Genomic DNA, 15,170 nt, shown 5'->3' with positions numbered 1-15,170 from the left:
TTAGGTAAAACTCTAGAAGTTGCACAGTCTGTACTCTTGTCTATCTGTTTTTATTCAGTGTAATTATTTTGAGATCCACCACATTGTTGTATATATTAATAGTTCATTCCTTTTCAATTTAATGGATGTGCCACAATTTTTAATCCATTTGCCTAGTGGTGGACATCTGGGTCATTTCCAGCTTTTGGTCATTACAGATAAAGCTGTTAAGAACACTGCACTGTATGTCTCTGTGTGGATGAACATCTGCTTTCCTTTCTCTTAGGTAAAGGCCTGGGGACAGAAAGGGTCACGTGGCTGAAGACCTTCCTTTAAAGGCAGGTAACTCTATCTCTTAATAAGAAATGATATACTTAATTATATGCAAATCTGGGGTGAAATTAATAAGAGAACGGGCTTTGGAAAACCTTCGCTTATTTCATCACAAAAGTCTTCCAGGGGTATGTAAAAGAAAGACAAAGCAGGAAAAACCGCAGTACGTTAGTATGAGCTTAAAGGTTTCTGGTGTGTGGTGTTAAGGAAAAGCACTGAGTAGAGGTGGACGAGTTAAGGTTTTCTGAGTATTATTACCTGCCATCCAATTTCTTACGGTATTCCTTTAAGTACCAATTGTACTAACAGCAACAGCACCTTACTTAACCCATAGGGTAACTATGGAACTTTTTCTGAAAAGCCGGAAAATATTATTTCATTTAATCTTCCAAGGTATTAAGGAAACAAGCATAACAATATTTGGAAACAGAAAACTGAAATATAGACTACTGATGATAGGAAAACAAATGAGGAACTAGGGACAGAAAAAGGCTAAGTTATAAAATCAAAGGAAGGATTACATTAAAACTAGGTACATGACACATTCCTGATTTTTAGCCCAGTGCTATTTATCCTAATTCAATAAAGTTTAGGAAAAACAGGAACCCAAGAATATACAGATTAAAAAAAATTCCCACAAAGAATGTTAATTTTTGTGTGCCTACATAAACACACAGAAAAAGGTCTGTCATGACACACACTGAGATACTACATGAGTAGTATCCATGAGGAAGGGTTAGGCACTGGAGCTGTGCTAATACAGCAGTCACCAGCTACATGTAGTTATTTCAGTTTCAATTAAGTGAAATAAAATTAAATGGTCAATTCCTCAGCCAACCTAGCCGCAAATTCAAGTTGCTCAATAGCCATGGGTGGCTAGTGGCTACTGTACTGGACAAAGCAGGTACAGAACTTCTTATTTAATCACCACAGCAAGTTCTACTGGATGGTGCTGGATTGGAAGGTAGGAAGTTCAAGGGGACTTTTGCTTCACAGTTGTTTGAATTCTTAACACTTTTCCCAAGGAGAATGCATTTGTGTGTTTGTGCTGTATAATGAACAAATCAAATGCAATTTCTTGCTTTATAGTATTTTCTTACATTTAAGGACAAGACTAATGATAGTACAATGTATTATAGGACTATCAGGTTAAGAGTGCCTTCCATACTTCCAATTATTAAATATGTCCTGGGGATGTGAGGGACAGCATGGTGACTGTAGTTAATGATGCTATTTTGCATATTGGAAAGTTGCTAAGAGAGAAGATCTTAAAAGTTCGCATCACAAGAAAAAAATTTTAACTGTGTGCAGTGACGGATATTAACCAGACTCACTGTGATGATCATTTTGCCATAGGTATATCGATTTATTATGTTGTATACCTGAAACTCATATAATGTTGTATGTCAATTACACTTCAATAAAAAAAAAAAAATCAATTAGGAAGTTGGATAAAAAGTTTCCCTCAAAAAGAGTGCTTTCCAGATAGCCTGTACTGATTCTAACAAGGCAGCTTTGATTTTCTATTTGCTTGCCTGTCTGCTAGTGAAAAGTCCATTGTGCTAAATCTTCCTGAATTAAAAATATTGTAACTGGAAAAAGACTAGGTAAACAAAAGAAAAAAGTCAGTATTGAATTCAAAGATACAGCTGTTAGCTGAAAGCCTGGTGGCTGGAAGGCCGAGGAGAAAATGCACAGACTGTCAGGCCACGTAAACAATGGTAGGCTGGCCCCCACTTGCTGAGTCTGTGACCCACACCCTCATCCTTCCAGCAGGAAGCAGCTGGGTCTATGGTCTGGCCACCACACTGAGAGCACCCTGGGTGGCTCTGTCATAATGTCACTCTCTAGCTCGAGCAGTGTGCCAACTCAGGTGGCAGGGCCTGACAGAATGAAGAGCTTTTCTATATCTTTGGCTGAAAACAGTCAAAAAAAGAAAGTAGCAAGAATTTATGAGGTTTCTGTATAGATCTGTAATAAAAATTAGCCAGAAGAGGGACAGTACACCTGATTCAGTAGCAAAAGGACACAGCTGACAGAGTGATGATGAAGAGGAAACACTTTTCCCTTGTAAAAGCAAGACACAAGAGCATGTCCCTCTTCTGTGATGAAGGTCTCTAACTAGAAAACAATGACAACTCGGGCAGGGTATTTTTATTAGTAGCTATCCTCACCCAATGCCAGCCAGGTGTTGGGGAGAAACCTCTTTTGTGCTACTTTAGCGTATAATTCCTAAGTCAGGCTCTGAAAATCCCTTGTTCTTCCTCAATTTCCCTTTCATTGTTTATGAACATTTCTACCAGGGGTTCTAGGATGACAAAACCTATTTTGGCTGCAAAAGCTCTGTAGCTGACCACAATATACAGGATTTCTCTCTGCCTGTCCTTTTCAAGCTACTGTGAAGTCCTGCAGTGTTAGTCCTAAAGAACTCTGGGGGCCCTGGATGTGGGCAGTATGGACCATTCTGGAAAGCATCCCTTATCTCCTTCCAACACAGACAACACAACTAGAAGCTATAGAAGCAGCAAATGTCATATAGTTGGAAGTCACTGGAGATGTGGGTAGGGATTATGGGAAATATCTGAAGAAATGACACCAGCCTCGCCTACTGTGGAAGAGACAAGGAACTAGACAGGAGGGATTTCAAATTTGAGAACGATTACTACTAAAAGATTGGGTAAGATAAGGAGTTGAATTTTTTAGATTAAAAAAATAAGTTTGCTTTTAGTCATAATTCTTTATTATCTTTCCACTTTATTTCAATTTCCAGGCTGCCATCACCAAAAATTTATTACTATCAGAAATAAGTACAAACTGTTTTTTAAAAAATTTTTATTGAAAAAAAAAAAAAATTTATATTGGACCAGAAAGAGCTTACAGGTAAGAAAAGTATAGCTGAAAACTCTTCTTAAATCAAACGCAGAGCTGCCTAAGCTAACTCCAGAGAAGCCATCATAATCGTTTTAAAAATGGTTCCAAAAATTCAATATCTGGACTGCTGTAGTCCTAAATTCAGACCACAGCAAGATGTATTAAAAGAATACGCCACTTCAATACATCTTTACAACCTTATTATTTTAAATAGTCTTAAAAACTATAACAGGCTGAGATTTCATGCTAAGTATTAAATTCCACCAAAATGAAGCCCATTCAAAAATAGCATCACAAACTCACCTGCAAAGGCTCACTGTGAGGATTGTGTATGTTTATTATAGGTGAGAAACTGCTATTCACAGGGACTCTGGCCCCAAGGAATGGCCTCAATCGATAAGGATTTGGAACACCGACACCAAATACCTGTTTCAAAGGAGGAAAAATACATAATTTGAGCCACTTTTATAACTAACATTTTTACAGTTCAAATTGATTGATCTAGGGAAAACTGGTGAGTCTAATTTATATGAAACAAATCTTGACTCCCTTTAAAAAGAGCACACATGTAGTTTCCATATCTGATTTGGCTACATATTTCACTTACTAAATAGAAGTGCACTTGGAACGATTTCGAGAACATGCTGGACAGTAACAGCATTGGGGAAGGCTCTGGACAGCAGTCCTTCTTAAAGTTGTGGAACAGACAAGAGGAGAAAACAGAGAGTCTAAAGAGCTCCCTGCCCTGACTGGCGGAAGCTCGATCTGGGGCTCAGGCAAGCCCTCAAGCATGAGGCCCAGCCACGAGTCATCCTGCAGGAAACTGGTTCTGGGGCTCAGACGAGCCCTCCAGCATGAGACACATCCCCTCGACCCCACCCCATGTCACCTCATTGGGGAAGGCTCTGGGTTGGCTCAGTGGGTGAGCCGGCCATTCCAATGACAAATGTTAAGGCCTATGGTATGCTGGGCTCAAACAGGCACAGGGGTGAACAGTTCAATTGTGAGTACAGCAAATAATGTCTCGCTCTCAAGAAACTTACATCCTACTATGAGGGATAGATTAGATCACAGCAAAAGAAAGGTTTAAAAAATAAGAAGTGTGATATATAGTAACTACTTCAGGGAAGATGGGAATATTCTTTTAGGGTGGTCAGGGTCATCTTCTCTGGGGAGGTGATGCGAGTTGTTGTCACCTAAAAGATGAAAAAAGCCAGCACTGGGAGTGGACTCAGGCAGGGCATGAGGCGGGAAGGTGCTTGGCTTGTTTGAAGAGGTGCAAGGTAAAATGGGACGAGGTTGGGAATCATTACAAGAGTCAGCCTTAAGTCCTCATTGGCCTTGGTCAGAAGTTCACTTTTTGCTCGAAGAAAAATGGGAAAACACAAGCATTTACACGAGGAAGCTGCCCAGATCTGATTTAAGCTCAGAGATCACTCTGACTAGAGTGAATGATAGACCATGGTAGCGGCTGGGGAGGCGAGGAAGGCCCGTTAAAGGCCACTATGCAATCCAGTGAGGGAATGGCGGCTCAGAAGACAGCAGTGGCAGTGAAGAGGAAAGAGGAAGGCGGACTCAAGATGTATTTAGGAGGAGGGCTTGTGGAGGTAAAGAAAGACAGCTGGGCCACAGAGGCTCACCTTGAGGACAGAACAAACTGCTCACGACCTGCAGGTGGTCCAGACTGGCTACGGCCACCTAGGTCACTGGGGGATGCTTCGAACTCTTATGACAGTCTTTTCATTTACTTAACAAGAGTATGTTAAATGAGTGTCATCTATTGGTGACAAAGTTATTCGTCACTACAGATCTTCAAAAGTTTGCTCTGGCTTACTCAATAACCATGAAAGACTTCTTCACAGTAAATAAGCACAAGATATGCTTAAGATTAAAATGGAATGTTTACTCTGACACCAATTTTCAAAATATAAGTATTCTGGGGACTGGAGAAGAAATGTTCAAAAAAGCACAGAAAGTACAAAGTAAGACATCTAAGCAGCTGAGTTCCATGGGCATCACAGCACAGCGGTTAAGAGGGTGGTCTTTGCAGCTACAAAGACATGAGCTGGAATCCCTGCTCAACAACCTACTAGTGGCGTAATGTGGGCAAATTACCTAACCTGTCTAAGCTTCATCTTCTTCCTCTACAAAAGTGACAACAGTATCACTAACACATGTAAAGTTTGGAGAATAGTGCCATAAGCAATTATTCTTAATAATCTCGATAACCTTGATTTTAAAATCCTGAATCACAAAACAGTAACTTTACTAAACAATGACTTAAAAAATAAGTTTATCGAAAAATTGTAAACAATATATTTACTAAGAAAAGCAGGAATGTATGTTTTAATCTTAAAACTATGATTATGTTTCACAATATGCAAAAAGTAAAAAATTGAAAAAATTTAGTCAGCGTGAAAATGTTTTTTACTATTCTTTTGCCAACCATTCTTACATTAACACTTTAGCTGTAGCTTTAGGATTATTTATTCGGTCCAATTTGAATAGGGATATTCACAGACACAATAGTAAAGTATAAAAATGCTCTATGTCTAAACTCTTATATTTTCTATTTTCCCTCAGTTTCTGAAGAGAGTTCTTAAAAGGTAGTCATATGACAGGTTGGAGATGATGACTGTATTTTACAAAATAAACAAAGGTTTTAATTCTGGTTCTTACCTGGTAGGTAAATACCCCATGATTAGATGTGTTAATAAATAATGTATTTTCTACATTTCCTACTACTCTTGCAAGAAAAACTACATCAAATGATGTATTTCCTCCTGGAAGAATTTTCTGAAAAAGAATAGCAATAAATTAAGTTAAATTAGTGACCAAAAAAAATCAGATCATGCTGACAATTATACAGTTGAATTTCTCTTAGAACTTAGAATCATTTCCATAAACTAGCTTTTTCCCCTTAAAGGATTAAGCTTTAAATTAGCCAAACTATTTTGCAATGGAAAATAATGAAAAAGATGTCTTCAGACTGGATGTCTACAGTCATGGATCTTTGTCAATTACCAACCTAAAACCCGACACAACAGGTGGTTTCCTTGGATTGTTCATTCAGAAATCGCTGGGCTGAAACGAAGAGCCTAATTATAGGGTGTTCCATCAGCATACAGTCAAGTAGGACTGAGGTGAAGCTGAACTTTTTGTATACGTGCACCATATGACTAAGCAGTGACTTGAATTATTCCAAAGAAGAAATGAGCCCAGACTGCAAGCCCTTGACCTCTGTTACCTATTCACACAAGGCACAAAATGTGCCAGCAACTTACATTAGGAAAGATGGCAGGGGTGACAGGATGTACAAGAACTCACTCCTGTTATCTTGTGCAGACTGAGAATGTCGCTGCAGTTAGCAAAATGAAATTTTATTACAACAAAACAACACAGCTGCTCGAGAAGTCAGAGATTGCAACTGCAGTTCTATCTTCAATGAAGCCTTAAAATGCATTTTAATATGTGAAGTCATCAACCACTCTCATTCTGCCTTTATGGCTAGAACTTTAACATACTTCCCAAATTACAGCTTAAAATACATGGCATTATCCAAAGTCAAATCTCTTTCCATTACCATGAAACCTACATAATTTTGTTAACCAGTGTCACCCCAATTAATTTAACAAAAACTCAACCAAAACACAAAAACAAAAAAATACAAGGCATTGAGACTTCCAGCTTCATCCTAGGATGTAGAAAGTTGGAAAGAACTTTTCTCCTGCAATTATCAACAACAATAAAAAATAACTTTTCTTGAATCGTCCACTAAGTCTGTGCACAACTAGCCCAGAATCTAAGGTAAGGCAAGTATTTCCAAGGGGCGATGTGAGCACTGGCTCCCCGACAACAGAGAACGAGATGGTGAGAATTCCAGATGAGAGTGCAAAATAAATTCAGCTAAAACTTTTACACACAGCTAAGGCCAAGTGTGGGTTAAAATGAGAGTATAGAACCCTTGGAAGCTAACACTAGATGGAGGTCGCATCTGAGCCAATAATCAATCAGTAATAGAAAGATATCTGGTAAATCCTTTAATAGTTTGAAATGAAACACTACCTTCTAAAGAACCCATTAGTCAAAGTAGTAGTCACAAGGGAAATGGTAAAATGTTTTGAATCAATTGGAAACAAAAACACAACATATCAAAATTTGTTGGCTACAACTAAAGCAACACTTGGAGGGAAATTTACAGTACTGAATGCTTATTTTGAAAAAAAAAAAAAGGTCTCAAATCAACAATCTATGCTTCCATCTTATAAAAACTACAATAAGAGCAAATTAAACCCCAAATATACAAAAGGAAGAAAATAACAGCAAAGAGCAGAAATGAAATAGAAAACAGAAAAATCAGAAAAAAATCTATAGAATCAAAAGCTAATGCTTCAAAAAGGTCCATAAAACTGATAAAACCCTAGATAGAATGACCAAAAATAAAAAGGAAGGTGGCAAAAATATAAGAAGCTGAAATGTGGACATCATCATATTCCCTTAACACATAAAAAGGATGACAAAGGAATGTTACAAATAATTCTATGCCCATAAATTTAATAACTAGAAGAAACGGACACATTCTCTAAAAACAATCTGCCAAACTCACTCAACATGAAATAGGTAACCATACCAGTCCTCATCCATTTAAGAAATTTAAAAAACTTTCCCACAAAACATACTGCCAGATATAAAAAGTCATACGGATATGAAGTACAGTGTAGGGAATACAGTCAACAAAACTGAAATAACTATCTATGGTGTCAGGTGGGTACTAGACTTTCCAGGGTGATCACTGTGTAAGCTATATTAATGTCTCATCACCCTGTTGTACACCTCAAACTAATATAATATTGCATGTCAACTGTAATTGAAAAAAAAAATTTAAAAACCCTTCCCGCAAAGAGAAGTCCAAGCCCAGATGGTTTCAGTGGTAGAAAGGTAGAATTTTCTACCAACCATTAAAGAAATGGTATCTATTTGCACAAACTTTCCAGCTTACAGAAGAGAGAACATTCTCTACCTCATTTTATGAGTCTAGCACGACATTGATACCAACACCACACAAAGACATGACAAGAAAAGAAAACTGCAGCCAACATCCCTCACGGACATAGATATATAATCACCTCTGAGTATTGGCAAACTGAATCCAGCCAATATATGAAAAAGGATAATACATCATGACCAAGTGGTTTTTATCTTGGCAATGCAATTCTAAGGTGCATTGCCAAGATAAAACATTCAACATTCGCAAATCGAATTGCTGTAACTGATATTATCAACTTACTAAAGAAAAAAAACCCTATGGTCATTTCAATAGGTGCATAAAATAGACAAAATTCAATATCCATTATGATTAAAAATCTCAGTAAACTAGGTGAATAGAAGAGAACTTCCTCACCTTGATAAAGAGCATCTATAAAAGACTTAGAGCTACCATATTTTATAGTGAATGACTGAATGCTGCCCCCCAAAATCTAGAACAAGGCAAGACTGTCATCTCTCATGACAGCTATTCAACATTATACCGCAAGTTCTAGCCGGTGCAACAAGGCAAGAAAAAGAAATAAAAGGCATACACATTAGAAAGAAAGAAAAATCTGTTGTTATTCACAGACAAAGTCGCAGGAATCAAGGTCTATATATTACAATCAATTAAGTGTACTTCTCTATCCTAGCAATTAATGTTGGAATTCTAATTCTTAAAAAAGTATCATTTATAATAACATGCACACACACAAAGAAATACTGAGGTATAAATCTAATGAGATGAAAATTCTAAAAGCTGAAAACTATTAACACTTTGCTGAAAGTAATCAAAGAAGACTTTAAAAAATGGAGGGAAAATACTATGTTCATGGATCAGAAGATTCAATATTGTTAAGATATTAATTCTCCCAAATTAGTTTACATATCCAATGCAATTGCAAAAAAAATTTCAGTCTAAGGACAAATAACTAAATGCAATGTGAAATAAGATCGTACAACAGAAAAAGAATAGAAAAAGAAAAACTGATGAAATTTGTGTAAGTTTTTAGTTGGCAGTGCTGTGCCAATGTTAAGTTCCTGGTTTTGATAACTGCACTATGATTACATAAGATGTTAGCATTAGGAGAAGTTGAGTGAAGGATGCACCGTTTGTACTTTTCTGCACATTTAATTAAAAAAACCAAAAAATCTGAGCAAGATTTTGAAAAAGAAATCAATAAGTTGATTTTAAAATTTAGATGACAAGAAAAGGGGATGAGCAATATGATTTTGAAAAAGAAAAACAAAATCAGAGGACTCACATTACCTGATTCTAGTAATGACTAAAAAGCTACAATAATAAAGACAGTGTGGTACTTATGAATGGGTAGACATATCAGAAAACCATGGAGAGTCTAAGAAACAGACCCACACATACAAGGTCAATTGATTTTTGAAAAAACACAGAGGGATTTTAATGAACAAGAATAGTCTTTTTAATCAATGGTGCAGGAACAGCTATATATCCATTTGCAAAACAAAATAAAATAATTCTTGATGCATATCTTATACCATAAACAAGCATTAACTGAAAATGGATCATAGACCTAAATGTAAAATCTCAAACTATTAAACTTCTGGAAGAAAAACTGGAAAGAAATTTTTGTAACCTTAGTTTAGGCAAAGAGTTCTTAGCTACAACTCCAAAAGCAAAATCCATAAAATGGACATTAAAAACTTCTATTCTTTGAAAAATTCTATACAGAGACTGTAAGAATATGACAGAGACTAGAAGAAGAGATCTGCGAATCATGCATATGACAAAGGAAAAGATGCTCAACATCACTGGTCACTGGGAAATGTAAATTAATATAAAGAGAACAAACACTGTACACCTATTTGAGTGACTAGAACACAAACCACCCTAAACTTAACAGTACCCAGTACTAAAATGATGCTGTCATTTCTGTCAGGAATGCAAAATGAGACAGCCACTGTGAAAACTGTTCAACACACACCTGGCATATGACCCGGCAATTGCACTCCTAAATATTTATGTAAGGGAAATGAAAATTTATGTTCATACAAAGATCTCTACATAAATGTTTATGGTGACTTTATCTAAAGCGGAGATAATCCAAAGTGGTGAATGGACAAACTGCAATATTGCCATTCGATGAGGTATCACTTGGCAATAAAGCGGTACAAAGAACTGTTACATCTACCTCCGAGAACAATGTAAAAGGCATTATGCTAAAAGAAGCAGCCAATTCAAAAAGCCGCGCACACACAGTTCTACTGACATAACCTGGAACAGGCCATCCTCGGAGGCTGGAGTTGATGGAGCAGGTGATGACATGCCTGTGAGTTTCTCATAACTCAGAACTATACGGTCACGCACCACTTTGACAGGGATGCATTCTGAGAAGTGTGCCAGGAGGCGACTTCATTGCTGTGTAGCCATCAGAATGACTTACACAAGCCTAGATGGTACGGCCTACAACTGTAGTTGTTTGCTGTGCCTTACAGGACTAGGGGAGCAGCAGCTTTGTTTACACCAGCATCACCACAAACAAGTAACTGTAGTGTGCACCCCAATAACTTGCTTTTCTTTTTGTGATGTGAGTGCCCGCCTTACGCTGTGATTGCAGAGGCACTCACTTCAGGGCTAGCATCTCAAACAAGGGCATCACCAGACACACAACTAGATAAAGAGCCATGCCATCCCCAATGAAGCTCCTTTGTTTTAGCAATCCTGGTTCATTTAGATAACTGACCATATGGACTCCTTATTTTTTCTCTTCCTGTGCTTTAAATTCCAGCTCTTACGATGTTTTAAATTCATCAATAAAGAGTGAGCCTGCAAAACTGTGGGCCCCCACCTTCGACTCCAATAAAAGCAGACCCCCCAAGCCCCTGACACTCTCTTTCTACCCATGACCCCACTGTATGCTCCAGGGCCTGTCAGTAATAAACTCATTTTTCTTCAGTTTCCTAATGGTTATAGCCAAAGGGCATCCTGCAATCATAGTAAGAACCCCAGGGGTCAGCACAGTCATACTACTGGTGCAGAGAGGGGAGCCATCTGGGAGGCTTGCCTGCTTCCATGTGAGAGCCCCAAGGCGTTTCTAGCCAATAGCACTGCTATCGAAAGAAGGAGCAGACAGAGAACAGTCATGCGCTGTGACTCTTGGAGGGCCACAACATGGATGACGGGAGCTGTTTAGCCTCATTATAATCTTATGGAACCACTCTGGTATCTGTGGTCCATCACTGAACAAAAGAAATGTCATTATGGAGTGTATGACTGTACACTACAATGGTTGAATTTTACTGAAAGTATATTGTAATAAAAAGGTATATATTTGTGGATTCACTCAAAATAGTATTTTAGCCTGTACCTTGCTCCCCCCACCCCCCTTTTCTAATGAGTCTCAGCTTGTATGTTCCCTGGAACAAGGACAAGTAATTGAATGTCTGGGTTTAACTCCTGGTAGACAACAATAAACTCGAATTTAATCATTAAACAAAATGGACATCATTGAGTTTGTATGGAACACAGAAGACCCCGAAAAGCCAAAGCAATCACGAGAAGAAACAAAGCTGTAGTAATTAAAACAGCATGATGCTGGTGTAGAAACAGACACATAGACCAATGGAATAGAATACAGAGCTTAAAACTGAAGCCCTGCATATATGGTTAACTAACATTTGACAAAGGAGCCAAGAACACTCAATAGGAAGAGGATAGCCTCCAACAAATGGTGCTGAAAAACCTGGATAATCGCATGTAGAAAAATAAAACTGGAGCCCTATCTTATACTATCTATCTTCACCAAAACGAAATGGATTAAGACTTAAACATAAGACCTGACACTGTCATAAGAATCTCTAGTGTTCACTGATAAATCCAAAATGCCTGGCATCTAGTAGGCACTCAACAAATATCTGTTAAATCAATTCCTATTTCCACACACACGTGGCAAACTACTGTTTAAGTTTTCTTACGTTTTAAATTGTGAAAGTTGTCAAGTGCTTATTTCACTTAGTGATACACTGTAAAGATGTATGAAGAAGTTCACAGCACCGAGCTGTCCCCACTCCTCCCATTCTGGATATACAGTTAACTGGCATACTTATCTGTACCTCGTGCTGGTTCTTCTTAATGTAGCAGAATACATACAGACTTTCTGCTTTTTATAAAAATGGTATCATATTCACTCTACAATGTGCTTTATTATATATTAACATATATAATACATTTTCCATGTCAATTAATACAGATCTAATTCATTCTTTTTATTATCTACATAATAGTCCACACTACTGGTAATATCACATTTTGTTCGATTCCCAGTAACATGTATGGATGTCAGAGTTTAACCTGAAATAAAATAATGTCCAGGCTTCTACATTAAATTAAAAATAATAATATTCATTAATAATGTTCAACCCACAAGAGATTATTTATTATATTAAACATACTAAAATAAGTGGGCCAAAATATTTTATTTTTAGTCAAAGATTAAAAAAAGGTTTATCTAAATCTCCGGTTTATCTAAAAATTTAATTAACCAAAAGGTTCTAGAAAATCAAGGAAAAAACGATTTTTGTTTGCTTACCAAAGTATGAAAGGCACCCTATTTTTACAATTTTTAGGTAATCAAAATTTAAGTATTATAGAGTAAGTAACCTCTATTCTTTGACACAAAACATGTATCACATATTTTATGGCTGATATACAACTAGAGCCATGAAAGATGAATAGGTCTAATTTGCAGTCTTAATATTATGTAATTTTTAATTATGATTAATATGACAATTAAGAGTTAATTAACAGGTAATTATAAATAACATAATTATCAGAAATTATATACAGAAAATTGTCACACGATCACAGTGGTCATTACCTTTGTTCTTCTTGATTTCCAGGTGGCCTTAAAATCTAAACTTTAGTGGGGGACGTGTGTGTGTGTGTGTGTGTGTGTGTGTGTGTGTGTGTGAGAGAGAGAGAGTATATGGAGAGAGAGAGAGAGAGAGAGAGAGAGAGAGAGAGAGAGAGAGAGAGAAAGAGAAAATATGGTTATGTAAAACTTGGCCTTTTAAACAATAAGTACTCTTTTCTGTATTTTCTGTTGGTTAGTTAATGTCGAGATGATACGGTTAATAATCAAAAACTTCAGTGAATTTCAGAAAATGTTTTGTTTTCAAAGAAATAAGATCTGATCAGGAATTCTGAAGGTAACAAAGGCAAACAGTGTTAGAATAAACACAGAAAGGTTTTGCTCTCCTGGACATGAGAAACTCTACATTTCTCCTAAAGGCTCTTATCACAGGCATAAAATTGGAGGGGAAATAACATGATTTCTTCCCCTCAAGAGTTCATTCCATCTCTACTTCCTGAGCTTCCGGGGTCAATACCTTACTGAGGGAATAAAAAGGAAAGCAACAAGAAGAAAGAAAGAAAAGAGAAGATAGCACAGACTTTAGCTATCTCCTTAGGAACTAAGCCTAGATTACCTAAAGGTAGATTCTGACAGGAATAGATTCTTTTTACTGTTTAATTCCATCTCCTGAGAGTGGAAAACACGGGATGGTTTTTAACTAGTTCTCTGACTACATACATATTTAGTTTATTATCTTTTGAAGAACTTTCAGAGAAATGATTCTCTCTATGTAAGGTTCATGTGTAGAATTACATCCCTGGGAGAGTCCAGTTTGGAAATGTCAAACTGGTGGCCTTGGGCTTGTTTTGTTTGGTCCACACCATCTGTCTTTCTAAAGCTAAATTCATTTTCAATGTGTAAAAATTGGGATATCATATAAAAATTCCTATTTCTTATTCTTCTTGGCAAATCAAAAAAACTGTGCATGGGCTTATACCCCCACATGGCAACCGCTGGCTGGAGCCAACTGAGGGCTGATACCTTCGGATGGGCCATGTGCTCTCCAGGTCCCCTCATGTCACTTGGCATGTTTTTATTGCTTACATTGTTTACCTGGCCTCTAACAATCTGTGTTTGTAACTCTTGGGCTAGTCTCTGTATTGTAATAGCTCCATGAAACATGTAAAAACCTGGCCTTTAACAAGGTGTAGCTGGATGTTTAGAAAAAACAAAATGCTGCTTGAATTAGCAAAGACAGTTAACGAGTTAAAAATAAAATCTGTAGTGTGGTTGTGAACTATTTTTAAACTGTTTCCATTTTCACTTCACTATTTGCCCTTTAACCTAACATGTCTCTGTACACTGGCAATGCCTGAAAGCTGAGTGCTTCCATTCATACAAGTGCATCTCTATAAAAAGTCTGTTATGTATATGCTGCAAACTGTGGTTTAATACGATACAAATCACTGGGTTAGGCCAACAGAACACCCAGACCCTAACTGCATGACCAGGGGCAAACCCCTCTGGGCTTTAGCTCTTGATTTATATAATGAGGTTACTGGACTGGATGAATACACAGGACTCTCCCAATATTGAGATTCTATTATTTAAGACTATTAGCTAATTTATAAAAGTTGTTAAAACATCTTTTAAGTAACAATGTGAAAAATGGCTTGAGGGAACTCTCACTTTAATAAATATTTTATATAATTATAAAAATTGTGAAAACATCTTTTATGTAACAATGAAGAACAAGAGAAATTTAAAACAATATTTTAGACAAGAGACGTTTTCAGAACCAGATGGCTTCATAGGTGATTCTACCAAACATTTAAAGAATTAATACCTGTCCTTCTCAAACTATTCCAAAAAATCAAAGAGGGAAAGCTTCGAAACTCATTCTACGAGGCCAGCTTGATCCTGATATTGAAACAAGACAAAGACACTACAAAGAAAAGGTAAATTACAGGCCCAATGTCCCTGGATGAACACAGATATAAAAATCCTCAACAAGATATTAGCAAACCAAATTCAGCAATACATTAAAAAGATCATACAACAAGATCAAGTGGGATTTATTCTAGGAATGTAAAGTTGGTTCAATATCCACAAATCAATGTAATATACCTCATA

General features: G+C 37.0%; 1 protein-coding gene across 2 annotated transcripts in view; it reads right to left on the bottom strand.

Annotated features, from left to right (window-relative positions):
- The window catches only part of TMEM131 (transmembrane protein 131), a 146,648-nt gene that overhangs the window by 65,521 nt on the left and 65,957 nt on the right, over window positions 1–15,170 (bottom strand). For both annotated transcript variants that reach the window (XM_039872497.1, XM_039872498.1), the window contains exons 6-7: window positions 5,863–5,979; window positions 3,487–3,609 (exon numbers count right to left, since the gene is read on the bottom strand). In XM_039872497.1, the coding sequence (XP_039728431.1) occupies window positions 3,487–3,609; window positions 5,863–5,979 (240 nt within the window). The remainder of the gene's footprint in view (window positions 1–3,486; window positions 3,610–5,862; window positions 5,980–15,170) is intronic.

This window comes from Pteropus medius, unplaced genomic scaffold (assembly GCF_902729225.1).
Source record: "Pteropus medius unplaced genomic scaffold, Ma_sr-lr_union100, whole genome shotgun sequence".
Lineage (NCBI taxonomy): Eukaryota > Metazoa > Chordata > Mammalia > Chiroptera > Pteropodidae > Pteropus > Pteropus medius.
Note: the sequence above shows the minus strand (reverse complement) of the source record. Positions and strands in the feature narration are given on the sequence as shown.